Source organism: Pristiophorus japonicus, chromosome 16 (assembly GCF_044704955.1).
Source record: "Pristiophorus japonicus isolate sPriJap1 chromosome 16, sPriJap1.hap1, whole genome shotgun sequence".
Taxonomy (NCBI): Eukaryota; Metazoa; Chordata; class Chondrichthyes; family Pristiophoridae; genus Pristiophorus; species Pristiophorus japonicus.
In genome coordinates this window covers 997,676-1,009,941 of record NC_091992.1, presented here as the reverse complement: position 1 = coordinate 1,009,941, position 12,266 = coordinate 997,676, and the positions used below count along the sequence as shown (strand labels likewise).

Sequence of the window (12,266 nt, the reverse complement as noted above, 5' to 3'; positions counted from 1 at the left end):
CTCCGATCTTTGGGATGCTGCCAGTAACATGGCCTGAGATAAACGGGCAAAGAGCTCACCAGGTTTCCCAGGTTCCTGTTGCCGTGGGAGCCCGAGGGAGATGGAACCCACTGTGTTTTTCACAGCTTCTTGGCTGTAAGCTACTTGGCTGTGAGTGGGTAGGTACGTGCTAGGAGCCACCTGAAAGAGAAAGAAAGACTTGCATTTATATAGCGCCTTCATGACCTCTGGATGTCTCAAAGCGCTTTACAGCCAATGAAGTACTTTTGGAGTGTAGTCACTATTGTAATGTGGGAAATGCAGCAGCCAATTTGCGCACAGCAAGCTCCCACAAACAGCAATGTGATAATGATCAGATAATCTGTTTTTTTGTTATGTTGATTGAGGGATAAATATTGGCCAGGACACCGGGAATAACTCCCTTGCTCTTCTTCGAAATAGGGCCACGGGATCTCTTACGCCCAGTTGAGCGCGCTGATGGGGCCTCTCCCTGGAGTGGGACTTGAACGCTCAACCTTCTGACTCAGAGGCGTTTGTGCTACCCACTGAGCCACGGCTGACACTCAGGGAAAATGATTCTGTTCAAACATGCATATTTGCCACATCGCTCAGATCTGTGCTGCAACTGTTACTTTATTCTTTGGAGTAAACTTAATTACATTAAGCGTTCAATTTTATTGTCAAACTTAATTTGCCCGTCCAACTTTAATGAACTGTTCCAGCGATGACACAAGTTTATTGTTATATTCTTCACTCAATGTCAGACAGTGTTCAGTAAAAGGGCATAGAAGAGGAGGAAAGGCAGCATCATTTGTGTAGATTTCAGAGTCTGAACATTGTGCATTGTACCAGTGCTGGTGTTGATCAGGGTTTCAAACAATGCATTTAGTGGAGGGACATCTCAGGTTTGTGACAGATGGCAAAGTTTAATGCACTGATCCAGTGCTGGGTCTATTGTTCCTGTGCTGACCGAGCTGCCAGTACAGCATTGCAAAAGGGTGACATGTGACAGTGTCATCCATGTGCTCACCCCTTGCTGCTCACCTCTACACACCACAAATTAATGACTTTGGGCTTGGTTTCATCCTTGGTAAAGAGCACTTCGTGACCAGAGTTGAGCTGGTACACAGCCTACACTGGCACAGGTTAAGTACTGAATGAATCACCTTCAACAAGTAGCACCACACTGGCTTTGACGAGTCTTCCTATGGAAATATCATTTACCCTTCAAAGCTCACCACATGGTGACCTCATGACAATCCATAGTTGGAGCTTCTTTAGAGGGTGGCTTGCCAGTACTCAGCTGCCTCATTGTGATACACAAAACACAAACCAGAACACAAACACATTTACAGAAATCAAAGGAAGTAAGTGGAAGATCCCTACCTGTAAGCGACTCTGGCAGAGTGCTGCTCCCATGTACTGCTGTAACCAATGTAAAGACATTCACATGCGGCTGCAGACTGCCACTCATTAACCCATTTATTGTTGCATTTTCATTACTTTTTTTTCTCTTTAAAACAGTAAATCGGCAGCAGCTAAATATATTAACAGTTGAGTTACTAGAAAGTTACCACGATACACCGTAATTCGACAAGCTCAGGGCATGCATCCTCCCAGCATCTCACGGCAGTCTCTCAGCGACATTAGGAAGCTGATTTGTGCATTCAGTTCCAGAGATAATAGCAACATTTAACCTTTTCAGATGCTGCAACTCAAAGCACACGAGCCACAAGATTGTACTTGGGTGCAGCCAGTACTCCAGATCTTGAGCAGGCGTTCTAAGTGGCCCACATGTGCAGCGCTATAACCCATGGACGCTTTCAGGTACAAGTGGATGGCATTGACCTTTGCATAATCCCTCCCACATCAGAAGACTGGCCCAAAGTCTCATTACTGTGCTAACCTGCAGAATGACAGACAGCTAAACTCAGCCTCAAACCATCAGCTTGATCCTGCTCGAACATCCAACAATTCTTTTTGTGAAAATGATGGCACTGCAATGAATCTTGTGCTGATAGAATAAGGTGGCACTTACTGAAACTAAAACTCCAGTCATGAAGTGGCTGAATGGCCCAAAATGCCTGACAGCATATTCATCACAACTGCGGTTAGAGTGCAGTGTGCTCACTCGGCACTGCCTCATAAGGAGCAGCTTTCTCCTGCTCCACCCTCTTACAATCTATGTTGGAAACAAACACAATCCACTCCAACTTTACCCTGCCAGCTTCGCAGTCCAGACGCTCGGTTCAGAAACCCTGTGGTGACTCAAGACTCCTGGAGCAGCTCGATGCTCTAACCTGCCAGCCACAATTATAATGAGTCATCAGTTTCTGGCGGCTTCACAAAAGCACGGAGAGAAAGGGAAATTTATCTCACGATTCAGCCAGTCAAACGTGCAAGGCAGAAAGTCAAAGTCGTGCAGACGTCTGAGTCTAGCTCACACCCGTAGGAGGCTCAAGCTGCAGGAGGACAAAGGCTTTCAGGAAATACAGGGGAACCCACACGCCCTTAATGAAATACACAGCCACTTGTGATCCCATGGGGCAGTGCACAGACAGTTTTTAGCTAAAGATGAACACAACTGATTATATTACAGAAGTGATTAGACAAACAAATAACTACACTTCTAAACATGTAACATATTTATTAAAGATGAATAATATTTCAAAAACTAGTAAGCAGGGAAGGGTTTCCCTCCCGCAGGAGGATGTGTAGCCATGGTGATTTCCCCAGTAAGGACCGTTGGGGGTATGTGCCGACTAGATAAACTCAGGACACACACACACACACCTCCAAACACCAAGGATGGCCACAGACAGAGTCCTGGAGTCTGGCAAGAAAACGGCTTGTATGCAGAGAAGTGTCAACTGGGATTAGGATCTAACCGCACAGAGCACTCTGGGAATCGGAAGTCACTCAGTATTGTCACTTTGGGTGGAATGATAACATAAGAAATAGGAGCAGGAGTCGGCCATTTGGCCCTTCGAACCTGCTCCGTCATTCAATAAGGTCATGGCTGATCTGATCTTGGCCTTAACTCCACTTCCCTGCCCGCTCCCCATAATCCTGGACTTCCTTATCGTTCAAAAATCTGCCTATCCCCACCTTCAAATATATTCAATGACCCAGCCTCCACAGCTAAAGATTCACGACCCTCTGAGAGAAGAAATTCCTCCTCATCTCCATTTTAAATGGGCAACCCCTTATTCTGAAATTATGCCCCATAGTTCTAAATTCCCCCGTGATGGAAAACATCCTCTCTGCATCTACCCTAAGCCCCCTAAGAATCTTATGTTTCAATAAGATTACCTCTCATTCTTCTAAACGTCAACTGAGTATAGGCCCAACCTGCTCAACCTTTCTTCATAAGTTAACCCCGTCATCTCAGGAATCAACCGAGTGAACCTTCTCTGAACAGCCTCCAATGCAAGTATATCCTTCCTTAAATACGGAGACCAAAACTGCACGCAGTACTCCAGGTGTGGTGTCACCAATACCCTGTACAGTTGTAGCAGGACTTCTCTGCTTTTATACTCTATCCCCTTGCAGTAAAGACCAACATTCCATTTGCCTTCCTGATTACTTGCTGTACCTGCATACTAACTTTTTGTGTTTCATGCACAAGGGCCCCCAGGTCCCTTTGTACTGCAGCACTTTGTAATCTCTCCCCATTTAAATTATAATTTGCTTTTTTATTCTTCCTACCGAAGTGAATAGTCTCACATTTTCCCACATCTGCCAATTTTTGCCCATTCCCTTAACCTATCTATATCCCTTTACAGATTCTTTGCGTCCTCTTCACAACTTGCTTTTCCATCTATCGTTGTATCATCCATAAATTTGGTTACATTACACTCGGTCCCTTCATCCAAGTCATTAATATAGATTGTAAATAGTTGAGGACCCAGCACCGATCCCTGCGGCACCCCACTAACTACTGTTTGCCAACCGGAAAATGACCCATTTATCCCGACTCTGTTTCCTGTTAACCAGCCAATCCCCTATCCATGCTAATATATTACACCCCCAACCCCGTGAGCACTTATCTTGTGCAGTCACCTTTTATGTGGCACCTTATCGAATGCCTTCTGGAAATCCAAATACACCACATCCACTGGTTCCCCCTTATCCACCCTGCTCGTTACATCCTCAAAGAACTCCAGCAAATTTGTCAAACATGATTTCCCTTTCATAAAACCAGCTGACTGCTTGACTGTATTATGATTTTCTAAATGTCCTGCTACGACTTCCTTAATAATGGGCTCCAGCATTTTCCCAACGCCAGTTGTTAAGGCCAACAGGTCTATAGTTTCCTGCTGTCTCCCTTCTTTCTTAAATAGGGGCGTTACATTTGCAGTTTTCCAATCCGCTGGGTCCTTTCCAGAATCCAGGGAATTTTGGTAGATTACACCCAATGCATCCACTATCTCTGCAGCCACTTCTTTTAAGACCCTAGGATGCAGGCCATCGGGTCCAGGGGACTTGTCCACCTTTAGTCCCATTAGTTTGCCCAGTACTTTTTCTCTAATGACAGTGATTGTTTTAAGTTCCCCTCTCCCTATAACCCCTTGATTATCTGTTATTATTGGGATGCTTTTAGTGTCTTCTACCGTGAAGACCGATACAAAATATTTGTTCAAAGTCTCTGCCATTTCTGTTTCCCATTATTAATTCCCCAGTCTCATCCTCTAAGGGACCAATGTTTATTTTAGCTACCCTCTTCCTTTTTATATACCTGTAGAAACTCTGACTGTCTGTTTTTATATTTCTTGCTAGTTTACTCTCATAATCCATCTTCTCTCTCTATTATTTTGTTATGTTCTCAGGTTCTATGGGATTAGGCGATCTCCAACATTGTCCAGAGGCTGAGACAATGCTTTACATCCTAGGGTCTTAAGAGAAGTGGCTGCAGAGATAGTGGATGCATTGGTTGTAATCTACCATTCAGTGGAATGATCAGACCATACCAGAGTGCGGATGCCACAGTTCCCAGAATTTACAGTGATCACGTTTGCCCCACACAATCCAGACCAACTGTTGAGCAATGGCCAGCCCACAGAATGCAGCTGGCTGCTATAACCTGCTGGGACACACGATGGAAATTACTGCCTTGATTATTCTACATATATACCCTAGTGAGGGTGTCCGAGCTGGCTCTATTCAGAAGTGAAGCTGTGTTGCATGGGATTCCTCCTTACCTGCGAGATGGAGCCTCCCATGATGAATGATGGCTTCTCAGGGGGAAGTGATGGTTTTGTTGATGGGATGAGAGGTGGAGGGGAGGGAATGTTGGACGGTCTCGTTGGTCTGGTAATCACCAACTTTCCTGCCTCAGCTGCGGCTTGCATCACTTGGTGCGGAGCAGGCTGAAGAACTGCAAGGCAAGGCAACAAAGACAGTCAATCACAGGAACAATAGCATAGTGGCTGTGGCCCCAAGTTTCCACATGATTTGCACCTGATTTTTTAGGAGCAACTGGTGGAGAACGGACTATCTTAGAAATCGCAATTCTCCACATTTTTTTTTCTGCAGTTCTAGTCAGGTAGAACAGTTCCACTTTGGAACAGAATTTTTTCTTCAAAAGGGGGCGTGTCCGGCCACTGACGCCTGATTTCAAAGTTTCCACAGTGAAAACGTACTCCAAACTAACTTAGAATGGAGCAAGTGAAGATTTTTGTAGAACTGAAAAAGCCTTGTCTACACATTAAAAAATCAGGCGCAGGTTACAAATTAGGCGTCCAGAACGAGGGGGGGGGGGGGGGGAAGTCATTAAATTCTATAATAAATCCTTATTTATACTTCTACAAATATTATACAAATAAATCCAACCTGAATAAAAATTTATAAGCAAAGAAAAGATTAAATAAACCATCTTCCTACCTGTGTGAAAGTGCTTCAGCCAGGGAGAATGCTGCAGGAGGCCTCAAGTTGAGGAAGCCGTTCGTTCCGGCGGGGGGAGGGGAGGGGGGGGGGAGAGGAGGCAGCCGTTCCCGACGGCGGGCGGGGAGGGGGGGGGGGAGGGAGGGAGGGAGTGCGGGCCCGACCGACCGACCGACCACAGCGGGGGGGCGGGGGGAAGGAGACAGTGAGAAGGCTGCAGAAGCCTCACAAGTTGAGCAGCCATTCCCGACGGCAGGGGGGGGAGCCCGTCAGGAAACGACTGCCTCAACTTTGAGGCTTCCTGCACCTTCTCACTGCTGCAGGAAGCCTCAGTGCTGATGTGCTGATGGCAATGTGCTTTTATTAAAAAATGTTCAAAAATTAAACAGCTACAAAGAACTACAAAAATGGCCGAGTGCCAATGTTTCCTTCACACTGAGCATGTGCGAACGCTCCAACGCGCACGCGCAGGGTTGCCGGCAGGAAAAAAACTAATTTAAATGGTACCCGCCTCCTCCCACTTACAAAATCAGTGCGAGTGTAGGCTCCGCCCCCCTGGGCGCCGCGCCAGGCAGACATGGAGCTGCAGGGCGCTCCAGAATTGCGAGTTTTTTTTCCGGCGCCGTTTTCGGCGCGAAAAACGGGCAGCCAGCTCGGAGGGGCGCCCGTTTTGTAGCGTGTGGAAACTTGGGGCCTATGTTACAGGACCAATAATCCTGAGGCCTGGACTAATGATCCGGGGACATGAGTTCAAATCCCACCATGGCAGCTGGGGAATTTAAATTCAATTAAATAAATATGGAATAAAAAGCTAGTATGAAACTACTAGATTGTCGTAAAAACCCCATCTGGTTCACTAATGTCCTTTAGGGAAGGAAACCTGGTGTCCTTACACGGCCTGGCCTATATCTGACTCCGGACCCACAGAAATGTGGTTGACTCTTAAATGGCCCAGCATGTCATTCAGGTATCAAGAGGCAGCTCAACATCACCTTCTCAAGGGCAAATAGGGACAGACAATAAATGCTGGATGTTTGAATTAAAAATCTCCGACAGTGCAGCGCTCCCTCAGTACGGCACTGGGAGTGTCAGCCTAGATTACGTGCTCAAGTCTCTGGAGTGGGACTTGAAGCAAAGATCTCTGACTAAGGGACCAGTGAGCCACGGCTAACATTATAGAGATCATCTGCATGTGTTGAGAACGCTGGTAACATTATTTAACAGACCACCAGTACCAACTGTAGAGCCTCGAATATTAAAGGGGCGAGTCATGAAGCAGAAGTGAATTTCGCTAATATATACACAAAGGTAACATATCGCGGAAACTACTCCCCACTAACTGTGATGTTTTGTGTTTCTACTGTCAGTTCCTAACATCTCACCGCCTAGACAGGCTGCCCACTAAAGAAATTCTCCCTCTGAATGGAAACATTTCATCCTTAATTCAACAGGGTGGCCAGGAGATTCTCAGCCAGAGATCAGCGGCAAGGCGGACACCCCAACTCTCCGAGAAATTGCATTGCATCCTCTCCCAGACCTCGCCATCCAAGTCCATTCCTCAAAGGGCACAGGGCTCATGCAATGGATGGCCCGTGAAGGAGCTGAACAAACACACACACAAAGTCATTGAAAGCATCATGCAATGGAGTCAACGCCGATATTCGCCAATACCAACTTGGTGCTCACTCACATCGAGAAATCAGCTCAAATTTACAATATATCAACACCATTTAACACTAAAATATTCCACACCCAAAGAACAAAATCAATATGATAGAAAAAGACTCGGGTGTGTGTGTGTGTGTCTGAGTGTGTGCCTGTGTGTTTTCATAAACACACACACATATATAGCACACACACTGTTATACAGAAATTGTATATAATGTATGGTTTATAACTGGGTGGTGCATTTGTGTGTCTGTGGGGATGTATTTCTGGGCAAGTGTAGGTGTTTGTGAAGCATACACAAAGTGCATGTGGAGTATAGGTGGTGCACACATGTATGTGCGCAGGACAGGAGCTGCTACAGCTGCACACTGTTATTTCTCAACTCTCTCCAGTGTAATTGGAATATTTTGTGCTGACTAACAGGACCTGCTGAAGGCGAATGAAATAGTCCGATTGCTAAAGGGCATGCTATATATTGAAAACTGCCATTCTGCAATCCCAGTGTGCTGCATGGATTTAACATCCGTGACCTGCCACGTCTGATGGTTGTATTCATTTCACCCGCGTGTGGCTGAGGCAGAGGTTGGATATTTGTGGGCTCACTACCTGGTGGCACACTGTAACGCAAGGTGTTCATCTCTGGCTGTGGAGACAGTTTACACGATTCCCTTGGGGACAGCCTGTAAGGTGATGCCGATCTAGCTCCCACTGTCTGTGATTCCTGTTCCATCACACGGCGCGCCTCATGATATGGCATGTAAGCAAACGGTTTACCTGCAGGAGGCAGAATGACAGATATTCCTCAATTATTAACCCTCAGCATCAACACCAGTCACACAGATACACAACTTCGACTTTCATTTTATTAGTATGGAGCATGGAAAGGTGCGAAGGGGGCAGAGGAAGATGGCAAAGTGAAAGTCTTTCACTGGGGATATGTGGCTGTGTGGACAATATCTTGTTCTATACGGCTGTTTAATCACAGGGCAGTCTCACTAATCTTCTCCAGCCCTGACCACCTTTTAAAAGGGAAAAGAGAAATTGAATGAGAAAGCTGCTCCCAGGATGTTCAAGGACTGTGGAATGGGAGCTTCCGATCCACCAGTTAAACTGGCATTCAATTGAAAATGAGCCAATCACTTGGCCTCTGCTTTAAATGTCAATTACCCTCGATTTTTATCACTTTACATTACAATGAAAGGCAGAAACACTCCGACACATAAACCACTGCCATACACGGAGAGAGAGTGAGCTCTATTTATAACATTTTATTACATCAGCTCCACAACCATAAATGTAAGCAATGTAATGATGGGATTGCACGCTGTTGTCTCAATTTACACATCCATTCGGGTATCTCTTCACTCTGAACTGCACAGGGCTAAGCATTCTAACACTGCACCATAGAATCATACAAGAATTACGACACAGGAGGCCACCATTCAGTCCATCTTGTCCATGCGAAAAGAGCTACCCAGCCTAATCCCACCTTCCAGCACTAGGCCCGTAGCTCTGTCGGTTACAGCTCTTTAAGTGCACATCCAAGTATTTTTTAAATGTGGTGAGGGTTTCTGCCTCTACCACCCTTTCAGGCAGTGAGTTCCAGACCCCCACCACCCTCTGGGTGAAGTAATGTTTCCTCATCTCCCCTCTCATCCTGAATGCTGCAACTGAATGAAGTGAATGCTAAAATCCTCACTCACTGATGTACATGTACCTCAGATGCTGATCCCAGACCCTACAATGTTCTGGTGACTCTCTGAGAAGCTCACTGAGTGCTGCAGTGACGTAAACACCTTGCCCATTCAGAACAGAATACTGGAAGCACACAGGCAGAGACAGTAGCCTTTTGGATGCTGATGGACTTGCCATGTATTTCTGTCATATCCAGCTAGGGTTTGTTAAATAAAGTAGAACATTTCTATGCCCACATTAATCCAGCCTGGGACAGGCGGAGTGGAGGAGCCGCTGCAGATTGCCAGCATGCCACAGAACTCACCAACATTCAGGGAGCATTACCTGAAATACACACATGCTGCTAACCGACAATTACGGAGGACTGAAACTGAAAGCAAATAGATTTGTTGAGTAAGCAATGCGTTAGTATTTCTCCACCCTGTGCCCAAGTCAGAATGGCTTCTGTCTCAGAGAGGAACTCTAAGTAACGGCTAAAAACTATGGCTTCAGTCATCCTGATGTTCAGTTGGAGGCGATTTTGATTTATCTATAACTTGATGTCAGTACAGAGGTGGCCATGGAGTCAATGGAAATACTGGACAGGTAGTGCTGGGTGTATTCAATGTTTGGAAGCTGACTCCATGCCTGTGGATAATATCAGAAGGGCACTATGTAGTTGAAGAGAAGGGGGCCAAGGATAGACCCTTGGAGGACTCTGGTCCTGGTTGTGTGCGGGCTGTGTTGGCCAGGTAGGTGTGAAGCAGTGTGTGGGCAGTAACACAGAGCTGGATAATGGAGCAGACAATGGAGAGGTTGACTGTATAAAATGCTTTAGGGAAGTCAAGGAAAAATAGAACTCTGTAGTCCTTTGTGACTTTGGCTGCGGCAGTTTTGGTGCTGTGAGCTAGGTGAAGCCAGTATGAAGAGATTCAAACAGGAGGTATGGGCATCAAGCTAGGAAACAGCATGATTAAGAGCCTCAAAGGGCAATGGGAATTTAGCAATGGAAACGTATTTGGAGAGTATAGATCGTTCAATTCTGGGCTTGGAGGGTGGTGGGGGGCAAGGAAGGTGAAAATGGCGGATTTCAAAAGTGGAGTAATGGTACTCGAGCAAAGGGAGCCTGGAACACTGTTGGCAAGCATCTAACGTCTCATCCAATAGACAGTATCTCCGACAGTGCAGCACTCCCTCAGCACTACACTGGAGTGTCAGCCTGGATTACGTGCTCAAGTCTCTGGAGTGGAACTTGAACCTATGATCTTCTGAGGCGAGAGAGTTACCCACTGAGCCATGGCTGACAACTAAAGGTGAGCTCAAATAGAATCCACACATGGCCCTAGTACAAACTCAACCTCCACCCTGTCAGACTGAAGCGATTCCAGCGATATTTGTAAGTTGCCAAATACTGCATCATGGATTATAGGGAGTTTCAGATACTATCTCAATGTTAAACACAAGAAAGCAGAACAGATATTCTGACATTTTCAAGCAGTGCATGTGCTATTCATTGCAGCTAATGATCACCATGCTTAAATACAACTCTGCCATTCAATCACATTCTACTTAATATCGTCTTTGTAAATGAGAAAATAAAAATGAGTCGATACGAACACAGCTGCTGCTAGCTAGAACAGGAGAGAAACTCGACCTAGAGGGTCAAAGAGTGAAAATAAAATCTGAGGAAGCTAGATGACAGAAGAATTAATAGTTGGTGTGGGCGGGGCAGGTGTTAGGCATCGGGGGGGGGGGGGGGAGAGGAAGAGAGACGGGACGGACATTGGGCATGGCGGGCATTGGGTGGGTGTTGGGGCGGGGCGGGCACTGGGCGTGGGGCAGGCATCATAGAAACATAGAAAATAGGTGCAGGAGTAGGCCATTCGGCCCTTCGAGACTGCACCACCATTCAATATGATCATGGCTGATCATTCCCTCAGTACCCCTTTCCTGCTTTCTCTCCATAGCCCTTGATCCCCTTAGCCATAAGGGCCATATCCAACTCCCTCTTGAATATATCTAACGAACTGGCATCAACAACTCTCTGCGGAAGAAAATTCCACAGGTTAACAACTCTCTGAGTGAAGAAGTTTCTCCTCATCTCGATCCTAAATGGCTTACCCCTTATCCTTAGACTGTGACCCCTGGTTCTGGACTTCCCCAACATCGGGAACATTCTTCCTGCATCTAATCTGTCCAATCCTGTCAGAATTTTATGTGTTTCTATGAGATCCCCTCTCATTCTTCTAAACTCCAGTGAATACAGGCCCAGTTGATTCAGTCTCTCCTCATATGTCAGTCCAGCCATCCCGGGAATCAGTCTGGTGGGCCTTCGCTGCACTCCCTCAATAGCAATAACATCCTTCCTCAGATTAGGAGACCAAAACTGAACACAATATTCCAGGATAACCTCACATTTATCCACATTATACTGCATCTGCCATGCATTTGCCCACTCACCTAACCTGTCCAAGTCACCCTCCTGCCTCTTAGCATCCTCCTCACAGCTCACACTGCCACCCAGTTTAGTGTCATCTGCAAACTTGGAGATATTACATTAATGATTTAGATGAAGGAATTGAGTGTATGTCATAAGTAGCTGGGGTCCCAGCACTGAGCCCTGCGGCACCCCACTAGTCACTGCCTGCCATTCTGAAAAGGACCAGTTTATCCCGACTCTCTGCTTCCTGTCTGCCAACCAGCTCTCTATCCATGTCAATACATTACCCCCAATACCATGCGTTTTAATTTTGCACACCAATCTCTTGTGTGGGACCTTGTCAAAAGCCTTTTGAAAGTCCAAATACACCACATCCACTGGTTCTCCCTTGTTACATCCTCAAACAATTCCAGAAGATTTGTCAAGCATGATTTCCCTTTCATAAATCCATGCTGACTTGGACCGATCTTGTCACTGCTTTCCAAATGTGCTGCTATTTCATCCGTAATAATCAATTCCAACATTTTCCCCACTACTGATGTCAGGCTAACCGATCTATAATTACCTGTTTTCTCTCTCCCTCCTTTTTTAAAAAGTGGTG

General features: G+C 46.0%; 1 protein-coding gene across 1 annotated transcript in view; it reads right to left on the bottom strand.

Moving 5' to 3' along the window:
• The window catches only part of ncor1 (nuclear receptor corepressor 1), a 258,729-nt gene that overhangs the window by 103,423 nt on the left and 143,040 nt on the right, over nucleotides 1-12,266 (bottom strand). Inside the window, exons 21-24 of the mRNA XM_070857984.1 lie at nucleotides 8,158-8,325; nucleotides 5,202-5,377; nucleotides 1,387-1,425; nucleotides 60-180 (exon numbers count right to left, since the gene is read on the bottom strand). Coding sequence (XP_070714085.1) covers nucleotides 60-180; nucleotides 1,387-1,425; nucleotides 5,202-5,377; nucleotides 8,158-8,325 — 504 coding nt within the window. The remainder of the gene's footprint in view (nucleotides 1-59; nucleotides 181-1,386; nucleotides 1,426-5,201; nucleotides 5,378-8,157; nucleotides 8,326-12,266) is intronic.